The sequence below is a fragment of the Hydractinia symbiolongicarpus genome, chromosome 6 (assembly GCF_029227915.1).
Source record: "Hydractinia symbiolongicarpus strain clone_291-10 chromosome 6, HSymV2.1, whole genome shotgun sequence".
Lineage (NCBI taxonomy): Eukaryota > Metazoa > Cnidaria > Hydrozoa > Anthoathecata > Hydractiniidae > Hydractinia > Hydractinia symbiolongicarpus.
The window spans coordinates 19,717,478-19,728,798 of record NC_079880.1 but is presented as its reverse complement, the minus strand read 5'-3'; the positions used below and the strand labels follow the sequence as shown (position 1 = coordinate 19,728,798).

Genomic DNA, 11,321 nt, shown 5'->3' with positions numbered 1-11,321 from the left:
TTTAAATTGTATGCATAGCTATGATAGCTAGCTAAACCTAGCCATAATTTTAGGATAACGTGAATACATTTTTAATTTATTGTGTGCTAGTGAATTTAGAACTGAAACTTAATGTACCCTTTACTAACGCTCAGTAGCACTTCGTATTACTTTGATCAGTTCAAAAAATGGAACAAAACTAGCTTGCTAGTAGCCAGCCAGTATAGCTACAGGCAGAGTCGCGACTCAATAACTAGAGATGCAGAATGTATGCCAGCAGCATCACAAATTTTGACAAAACAGCTTGAAATTTCACATTGATTTAGAAAAAGCATTTAAAAGGCATAAATATATCAATTCCAGTTCTTTGCAAGAAGATTGCTACTAAATAGAAATAATTTGATGTAATGTAAATAACACCACATATGTGCGCTACTAATATCTTCATAACTAATCTCGTTTTCATACTATTCAGTATTTTGTGTTTTTTTCTTCTTTTTTTGTCTTTATTTACTTTGATTCATGGTTTGTGTAATTTTGTCGCTTCAATTTAACCTTTTTTTTCATGTTTGCCTTATTTTGCTGTAAGAGGTTTTTATTTACCTTGGCACATGTACCGTATTTCATTAAATAAAAAGATGTTTTAAGATGCGATGCTTATTAGAAATACCATTTCTGCCATTAAAAAGGCCAAATCCAACCTTGACCTCCGGGCCCGTTTTCTCTTTGAAAACAGGACGGCGAGAAAAAAGCTCTAAGATCAAGGTTGAGCCAAACCAATAAATCTGTCTTTGAGACCGTCCATTTGAAGATTTCAGATATATTTTATATCAAAATTCCTACACTCAAAGCTTCTTTTCTATCAAAATATCAGTTCTATCAAAATCAATCGCACTGACCACAAAATAAATATACAAACGTAAGTACATTTTATCGCTAAAACGATATATAGCTTGCTATACTCAAAGAATTATATGGCTAAAGTTGCTAAAAATTGCTCTTGCTGAATAAATTATAAAACATCCTCAATAATGACACAACTAATTCTGTTGTTTAATTATTAGGAAAAACAAGAATGTTGGTTTGCAAGCCTATTTATTGACACTGTATTGCTAATCCTATAAAGTCTGGGACAGTGGTAAACGACCTGGGACGTGTTTTAGCTGCAATAGAAGGAGAAGAACCGTCGCCACATTGAAGCCTTTGAGTATGGAACCTTGTGGTTGACGCTTATGGGTCTCCCATGGCATATTACTACCTTTGCACTCACAAGTGCACCCGGTTGCAAAGGCCTAGGACCATGACACACTTCGTTCTCCATTGAGACTGAAAGAATAAGGTTCGCGGCAACCTGTCAAGTGGAAAGGGCCATGACACACTTCGTTCTCCATTGAGACTGAAAGAATAAGGTTCGCGGCAACCTGTCAAGTGGAAAGGGCCATGACACACTTCGTTCTCCATTGAGACTGAAAGAATAAGGTTCGCGGCAACCTGTCAAGTGGAAAGACGTGACTTACATCTACAGCCTTATAAGGCCACATAATAGCTTTTAGAGGCCTATGCATTCAATTGCCGGACTTTTAGAGATCTCTAGGTTGAGAGATCGTGACCCAGCTGAACTGGAAGGACAAGAGCCGCCGCCTCATCAGGCAGTACGAGGTAATATTACAGCCCTTGGAGGCATGTCTACTGAGTTATGTTTGCGAGCGCTAGAAACGATTTAGCACGTCGTTCCGTATTAGGACTGAAAGTACGAGAGAAGTTGCCAGCTTTCTTGTCGCTTGCATACTTAATTTCCGCCTTTGTGTAGGCCTGGATCCGTGGCAAACCACTTGGAACACAGTGTACCATGGAGTCTGAATGTAACAGATCAAAAGCAAACTGTCTGGGTGTTTAACAACGTGATTGATGGTTCCTCATTAGATGGTAACAAGACATACAACAACGTTTAGAGGACTGTGCACTATGTTGCTGGTCTTGTAGCAGTTTGAGACTGTAGAAAACTACTTGCAAAGTCATCCTCTGTTAGGACTGGAAGGATAAGACAATTTATTCCAGGTGTTTGTACGTATAACCATGTGATGTACGTGTATGACCCTTATAAGACTTCAGACGCACCAGCACTCATTTGGCAATGGAAAAGAGGTCCAACACCGAGGAAACGTCTTTAGGCGCTGTGTCCTGTCGGAATTAGAAGGAAAAGAGCTCTTGTGACCTGTATGAGTGCGTGGAGCAAGGTGATATACATGTAGGGCCTGTAACAGGCGATAACAGTGCATTTTGCGGTATTAGGGGCAATTTGCATTCATTTCCCAACCTTATAGAGCCCTGGTACCATGGCAAACGACTTCAGACGAAGTGTTCTATGGAGGAACATGGAGGAATGTCGTTTACGCCGGTGCCAGAAGCCTAAAGGGCGGGACGATTTATGAGGAACCTACACGGATAACCAGTTTTGGCACGCTATAAAGCTATGGCCATGGTTGCTGTTCTTCCAGACGCAATTGGCCCGACGCCTAAGTCGTTCGCCATGGTGATAGTCTTCTACAGTGCTTGCTACCAATTAGATGGACAGCCCTATAAAAGTTGTGACATGGGCTGTTGCTGACTTATGCTCGATCTACACGTAAATGACGTGCTTAAAAACTCCCAGATTGATGACGAAGGTTTTATCAATCAAGTCCCAACATGCCACGACGGTGACGACTGAATACGTTTCCCACAGGGTCGGTTCTGTACAGGGCCAATAACTGTGTGTAAAGTCCTCTAAACGGTGTAACACAGCCTGTTGTCCCTACGCGTAAATAACGTGCTTTCACTTTCCGAGACAAATGGCAACGTGTCTTGTCCATCCATTTCCAATGCGACACGACATCCAAAGTTGTTCTCCACTGTTTCAGACCTCTAAGTTTCTGGCAATCGAGTGCACATGCCATCAACCTCTTTTAACTTTATATGTTCGCCACATGTAAATCCCGTGGTTACAGGAATCCAGGCAGGTGGTCCAGGGTCTGTTCTTTTCAGTATCAATGAGGCACAACGTTCAACGTTGCTTGCAACGGTTTTCAACTGTGTACGCATTACCTCAAAGGCTGTAATCTGGCCAGGTAGCGCCTCATCAGGTTCCTACACAATAATCAGACGTTCAACGTCCCAGAAAGGTGACGACGGATCTTTTTCTTCAATTTACAATGAGGTACAACGTACAAAGTCGTTTGCCACAGTTCTCAAAAGTTCTACCATCTGAGTGCACAGTCCTCTAGAGGCTGTAATATTGGCTGTTGCTGCATTGTGGGAGCTGTATAAGTAAATTACATGTTTTCACGCACTGAGCCAGCTGGCGACTGATATTTTCCTTCGATTTTCAATGCGATACGACGTTAAAAATTGTTTTCCACCACGTCAGACAATAACAAGGGCGGAAACTGAGTGCATATTCCTTTGAGATTTATAGTTTGGCTTGTTCCAGCCATATAAGGGTCCTGTGCGATACCAGACAGTGACCACGGGTGTTGTTTTCCCGTCCCAATGAAACGATGCCTCATTCGTTTTTTAACGGGGCCGAATGTCTACAGGTTTATCAACTGAGTGCACCGTCCCGAAGAAACTAGAAGCGGATCTTGTCTCTTCGTTAGGCACGATGTCCCAAGATGTTTTCCACGACTCTTACAAAACAATTGTTGAACGGAAACACCCCTAAAGTTTTGTTCCGGCCTTATAAGAGCGCTACAAACATAAATGAATTAGTTACCCATACCAGTTGCAATGGACTACGACATCCCATTTCGTTTTCCCTGGCACCAGACCTTTAGAACACCGTCAACTACGTTCATAGGTCTTTAAAGGCTTTAATATGGCCTGGTATAGCCTTATAAAGATTAAGGCTCCTACACCTCAATCACCTGGTGTCACGCGCCCAGACAGATGACAGTCAGTATTGCCCTAATAGTTTCAATGTACTAGGATGTGCTAGGTCTTTTCTTTGGCTGCAGACCCTTACATCTCCACCAACTGCGTACACGAGTCTTTAAAGGACTACTTGTAGGGGATGTTTCAAAGTAGGTTTAAGACTCTTCAAGTTCCCTTCCCTACAGGTGTCCATCAAAAACCTCTTACTTCATCGACATATCATAAATTATTAAAATTGTTGATATCAGCACAAAAGTCATTTGACACATACCACGTATGCGCCAATATATTTCGAGTATTGGTAAAATACATACTCAAAAATTTTGTTCTTTTCTAAAATTCTGGCGTAGGTCGAAAGCGTGCAAAGAAATGGCAAACACAAAGATCTCTGTTAATGAGAAGCGAAAAAAAGAAATAAAGTGTCGACTCCAGCATCGGCTATTTGTATAAAAAAGCATTATTTTATATGTATGAAGATGACTATAATTTATCTATGCGTAAGGAAGAATACTATAAAAATCTAAGGAGGGAGCTGACGGAGTACTTTGATAAGTGGGACCACAAACCCAAACATTCTTGGAACCTATACTATGAACTATTTGCCCGTCTCCTATCATCTCAATAGGGTACTCAACTGGTGTTATTTCGAGGATGAAAAGAAAGATCTTGAAACTCGGGGGAGCTAGACATTTCCTGGGCCTGGTAATAGTACTTTGGATAAAGCAACGAAACAACAATGCAATGATTGTGAAAGAGTACTAGAAGTGTATAGTCGATGTAACTGCGACACAGCCTTCGGTGCAATGGGGTTACAAAGTGCGATGGAATTACAAAGTGCTCTTGTCCATTTTTTTCGCGCGAAATTAACAAATTGAGATTTTTTGTTTCTAAACAACAAACTTTACTACGTTTCATTGTCTTTTTAACAGTTTATTTGTAATATAATTGGAAACGGATTTTTAGCTTAAGTTATTTTACTTTCCAAAGTTTCTGAGTAGACATTTTCGCCACATCCTGCTCGGAAAATGACACTCCATATGCATTTGAAGTATCTCTTATTCTTTCGCTGCATTTCTTTCAACAAAGACGACTTAAAAACAGCAGAATAGGTTCTTGTCTACTGAAATTTAACTTTTTTGTTTTTGTTTTACTTGTGAAAGAGAAAAGAGCGTGCTTTTTCTTCTAGTAGAAATTTTAGTAGAATTTTCTTGACCAAAATATTAGTCGAGCAATCAGTTTTTTACGCACAAAATTTATTTTAAAATCTAATTTACTTGTTATCGCAATAGGCTAAATGAATCTGCTTGTATGAAAGAGAAGCCAGTGAGAGTAATGGTATAGTAACTCTACTATTAATGAAACCACTACAAGGAACAGTTGACAATTTAACTAATCAAACTGATACTTCTTATTTTCAGGTGGTCAGTCAAATTGTGCGGCTAACTCTCCAGATTTTTTGGTTACATCACGCCATGCTGGCCAAAATATGGGATAAATGGAAGAAACGTGGAAAAGATTTCAAGTTTGATGGATACAAAACAAAGACCAGACTGGTTACCCTTCTTGCTTTTAGATTACTACGTAGAGAATATTACAATATAGATGGTTGTGAAATTCGATTTGTTACCAAATCCGTTTCCAATTATATCATAAATAAAAAGACAAAAGCTTAAATTCAATACCTGAAGAATACATCCTGGAATTTTCTAAAAAACCGTAATTTTTAAGTAGGTAATCACCAAACCTCGTCCCAGGGATTCCGTCCTAATATAAAAGACAAAAAAACTAGGAAGAGGTTGGTAACGTTAACATGCATTCAGTTGACAAACTGTAAAAAAGTTCGTAGTTTGGATGTTGTCCTGCGGTGTTAGAGCAACAAAATGGAATTTCCAAGTTTGGAATAATGGAATTTACAAGTTTGGAATGTATTGCTGCTGTTGTTAAAGAAGAGCGTTAGGATTTTGTTTCAAGACAATTATACATTCTTACTAAATTACTTTTGACGAGATGATTCTTTCACTGCATATTTCATATTAAACCTTTCTCACTTTAAATAACGCACAATCCAAATTTCTCCGGACAAATTTTGTATGACATTGTGAAATTAATATTCTGTGTCATAAGCAATAAAATATCTGTCCAGAAAAATGGTTTCTAATATTGTTTATAAAGGTTAATTTATCAAGTATTACATACTGAATTTACCTCTCTCTATAATAATAGCCGTCATGCCTGTCTCTGCACAAAATGGTACCCCAAGTAGTGAGACACATGAAACGCGGTATATAAAGGACCGGAGAACCCGTGATTATCCACGGGCCACTGACTACTGTGTTATATTTTGCTTAAATTTGTGCGTATCTAACAAACAAGTAAGCATTTTGAGTATTTTTCTTCAAATCTTGTGGGAAGAATTGCGATACAAGGTAACACACAATAGCCACCAAAAAGTTTCTTATTTTTTAAAGCTGCGCTAACAAGATTAATTTTAGTGCTTAGTTTGTTATATAAGAAAGATTCTTGATTGTGTTAAATAAAGGAGTCGCAAAAATTCTTAAAAAATGTATTTTCAATGTCAGCAGGTATCAGTCACAACTTGCATATTCTTTGAAAACAATATTTAGCTGTTTCTGCAAACAGTTTTCCACAAAGAAGCTGTATAAACATACAACCAGACGATTAGTAAATAAAAACAGAGGAACAAACATAAGAACATTTTGATTTTTTTTCTGACTTCAATTAGAAATATATTATGTACACCTCTCTTCGTTAGTGTTAAAAAACAACAACCTAGTTCACAGGACTTTTAAACATCAACGACATTAATGACAAAAAGAAGGTTTAAAAGGCCTAGGAATAAGGTTGTTTAAAAAAAACATGAAGGTATATACAATATGTTACAAGAAAATTTTATAGACATGTTGACCCTGTGTTTTGCCAGATTGATTGCTTTTTGATTTTTTAGTCATGTTAAAGGAGGTAAAAAAGAAAAAAAGGATTTTTAAACAAACTTTTTATAAAAAATATTAAGCCAAAAAAAATAAGAGCTAAATTAATTTTTGCCATGCTGCAGAAACATGTTCGACACCGAGAGTGATGAAAATTGTTCAACCTAAGAAAGGAGCGCAAGACCCAACACAATTGATATTTTTAGAATCATATCACAATTAGTGATGCAAAATTATAAAATTGACCACAAACCAAAATTTTAGGTATTGAAAGGTATGAAAGGCATTTTATTGGGTGAATATCTGAATGTGATTACACATCATATATATTAATGGGATGTCTGCAGCACAATGCATTTTGTACATATATAATATAACTATATCATCTATCATATATATATATGCATAATAATCCTGTATAGCACTTTGTTTCGAAAATGTTATATATAATCCATTAGGGCATTGAAAGATATCAAAGATTTTGAATAACGTTAAGCATTGCTTAAAAATAATTTCTTTATTCCAACACTAAATCAAGAGCACTGTGCAGATATCGTTTTCAAACTTTCTAGCGATTGAGTACTATCCGATACAATGCTGTTTGTAAATGTACGTCCATTTGATGTGTATGTAACAGATCCTATTGTGGAAGAATCTAGCGAAGAATCGGTCGCTGATGAAGACGAAATAGCTTCAATAGAGAATTTATATATCGAGGTGCTATCACTACTGACAGGTGATGTACCTGGTGATATCGATGTTGTCACAATGCTAGAATTGTTATTGTTTAAAATAGTGGAGGTAATATTTTGTGTATCTTTTGTTGCCATGGTTACAAGTTCTTGGAGATTTTCTTTTGAATTAATTTGAGTTCTATTCTCATTATCATCTGAATCAGAGTGTTCATTATCTTTTTCAGCAACCTCTGTTGTTTCGCCATCTGCACCGACAAGAAATCGAATACATTTTTTCTTCCTTCTAAAAAAACAAAATGCAAATAATTCAATGAAAAGAATTAACCTAGTAAAACAAAATACGTTGCTACTTTATTCTTGCAATGTTATTACTAGGGTTTACGTTAATGTTGTCGCATGAAAGGGAGATATGCAGTAGATACCTGCCCATAAAATCTTTAATCAACCCAAGAGCCCTGGTGTTATCATCAGTTTTATTTCAGACTACGTGCTTTCTCAATAGAAATGACAAAAAAAGAAAAAGGAAGCTTTGAGCCATCTGCATGCCTGACTTTAAAAATAATTTCCACAATCATTAAAACCAGATCTCTAACTAAAAACCAGTCCCCCTTTAAACTTTTCTTGCCACACATAGTAAAAACAGGTGACCTAAAAAATACTTAAGCACGCAAAAAAAAGATTGAAAACTAGAATACTCACCGACAAGGTTTACACCATTGTTCTTGTCTATCTAAACCATATCTTGCTCTGCATTTTTTTGGATTCATTTCTAAAAACAAGTTAAAATAAGTCAATAAACAAAACCTCCAATAATTCTTATTAAATTGTGGGAACGCTCAAAGATTAATTGCAACATACCTTCATTTTTATCTCTTGGACGTTTCTTTTTACGACCGATTTGTGCATAGTTGTCCCGTGCGCTCCACCCAGGGTATAACTGCATGTGAATGGCGCGTTCTTTTCTTGCTAACTCATAGTATTTGGCTTGTTCTGATTTCTCCAAAGCATGCCACTATAATATTTTTACAAAATATGTCTGTATTGCAAAGTGCAGCTAAGAAACGATAAAAAATGACAATTTTCCTGGCCACTAACAATCCTGTAAATATCAAATTGATAAAAATCATACCCTTTTCCCAAGAATTTGGTTTATTGCAGCACTCTCTTTTAATGTAAACTCTGCAGCTATTTTAGGACGCTGTTCTTTCATGAATAACATAAACGCATTTAAAGGTTTCTTGACATGTGGACGTTTTTGTTCTTTTACAGGTCTACCAGGCATTCCCGGATAACCATGACTACAGATAGTAAAAATTCATAAATATAAAAACTAATAAAAATCTAAATAAAAATCTAATTAAGAAAGATATCAAATATTTGAGTAGTAAAGTATATTTCTTACCCAGGACCGTAATAAGGAACACCAGGGGGGACACCGGGTGGGTAACGAAAACCATATTTTTGAGCCATTCCAGATCCATAGGACATACCATAATGTGGAGGCATACCTACTTGAGTAGCAGGCCTAAACGAAAATGTTTGCCAAATTAGGCTCAGATTAAAACAATAAGATAAGTATCTCTAAAAAAGTTGATTTACATACCATGATCCATGTTCATAGTATGATCTTTCCTCGCGCGGGTACATTGGCATACGGATTTGTGTCCCAGAAGTAAAGGAATTTGGGTGAGTGGGTGGGCCATGGGTTGTGGTTCCAGGACGATAAATTGGGGGTTGGTCATAATATCGCTAAAGAAATAACAGTATAATATATTTATACATAAATATTATAATAACTTTATGAAAAGATAATATCGGCAGCAATGTGACACAAAAATCCGTGGCAAATGTGCAGTTACTACTCATAGCCACCGTTTTGTCTCACAGACAGACTGATGTATAGTTAGCAAATTAGTATAGATTTTTAGATAATGGAAAAATCCACTAAATTGTTTTTTGCTTTCTTGGCATAAAGGTCCAATTTACTTGTAGGCCAACCCAGCTAAATCGTTATATATATATATATATTGCATTTGCTATTTCATAGTCTTTTTACATCAATCCAGTTTTGCATTACAATCAGAAAAAATATAGACGCTATTATTAAGAAAATACTTACATGAGGTCCAACAATTACAGCAGCGGGACTACCATACATGCCTTTAAAAAATATAATAGCAATAACAAACAAAATGATCCATAAGTTTTTTCAAAATTATATACCACACAAAAAATCAACATAAAAAATACTTAGCCTTACCATGTCCTTCACTTTTTCCATACCTATTTGAACTTGGATGTGCTCGGTATAAATCATCATCATTTGTTTTGCCCTGAAGTATAATCAAATACAATTCAATATTTACAACATTAATGATTTTTAATTATCTTTTCACTGTTGCGGTATTTATTGTGAATGTGCTCATATTCCATACCCCTTATATACCTAAATTGACAGGCAGAATAATGCATTTTTTGAGCTGCAGACCAGTTCATTCTACACTTTATTTCATTCCATATCAAGTAAAGGCATATTCTCATCGTGAAATGAAAGAATTTGCATTTACTTTAGATTTAGAAAATATCAGTTAAAATTTTTTGAAGTCCGCATTTGCCTGTCAATTTTCCTATTTTTCGCATTTCCGGACAAAACATGAACATTGACACTTGCCTATAAAATTCAAAGTTAACATTTTAGCATGATATTAATAATCTTTACCGAGATCCCTTTCTAACTTTTGTAAATGTGATTTGTTCTTACAAATGCCAAAAAATTTATCAACAAAATTTTTTCACGCTAACTTGGTCAAAACTATATTTTCACTAAAGCTAGATTCTGTTGTATACACACCAACTTTGAAAGGCTGTTAAGAGTAGAGTGAAAACAATGAATAACTGTAACTGCGGAGTGGAGTTATCGCTTGGAAGCGCTTTGGGTGTAGGTAAAAGGCTAGGTGTGTATCTGTGCTTCAAGGTGGTCCTGATGGGGACAAAAGTTTGAAATCGCTATAAGTAACAGCCAGGGTAAATGTCTTGAAATTATCAACAAAAACAATACACTTTCAACTTAAAAGAATAGAGAAGTGGCTAGCTACATTACTAGCCAGCTATAGTTAGCTTCTTAGTCCAGCTTTACTTCTTATTAGTTATAATTAAAAATAACTAACCAACTCAGGATCATCTTCTTTAAATAAATCAACTTTGATATCATTAACAACATCAATATTGGAAGAATCACTACATTCATCTTCTTCTCTGGCATAACGTTTAACTTCATCTTCGGCTCCGTCTTCGCCAGAAGGGGTAGAAGTTGGAAGTTGCGGCATAATAATTTCTTAATTTGTTATGAAAATATAAATATATATAGCTAGTTATTAACCTAGAATAAGTAACATTTGTACTTTCAGTACGAACTCTTCTGCACGATATAACCTTGCTTGTGTATTATTGAGCGGCAAAGTTCAAATCACAAAAGTTATCGTCTTTCTTTTGAAAGGAGCTTTTTTAGTTCTCTGTTCAACTTGCCGACTTTATTTTGAGCATTCATCGCGGTGTGTTTGATCCTACTACTTCAAAGCATGCCGGTATAATCATTAATATAAAAGTTTTTTGTTTAAACCAATCAAAACGTTTTACAGGTGCCATCAAGATGATGTCATTAATTACATTCTTTTTACAGAACAATCGATTCGGTCTTTAAAATAGAGTGGTTTCCATCAGCTCTTATTGCAAAACATTTTGTAAGGAAAAAACGAGAACACTGGTGGCCGCAAATGCACGCGGAGAAAAG

General features: G+C 36.2%; 1 protein-coding gene across 1 annotated transcript; it reads right to left on the bottom strand.

Moving 5' to 3' along the window:
• Positions 1–6,595: 6,595 nt before the first annotated feature.
• Positions 6,596–11,096, bottom strand: LOC130647411 (protein pangolin, isoforms A/H/I/S-like). The gene is made up of 9 exons (XM_057453262.1): positions 10,699–11,096; positions 9,792–9,864; positions 9,651–9,691; positions 9,135–9,280; positions 8,934–9,056; positions 8,661–8,829; positions 8,390–8,543; positions 8,231–8,300; positions 6,596–7,814 (listed from the first exon to the last, which is right to left on the bottom strand). The coding sequence occupies exons 1-9, from the start codon at positions 10,855–10,857 to the stop codon at positions 7,370–7,372; spliced, it is 1,380 nt and encodes a 459-aa protein (XP_057309245.1). The 5' UTR covers positions 10,858–11,096; the 3' UTR covers positions 6,596–7,369.
• Positions 11,097–11,321: the final 225 nt, after the last annotated feature.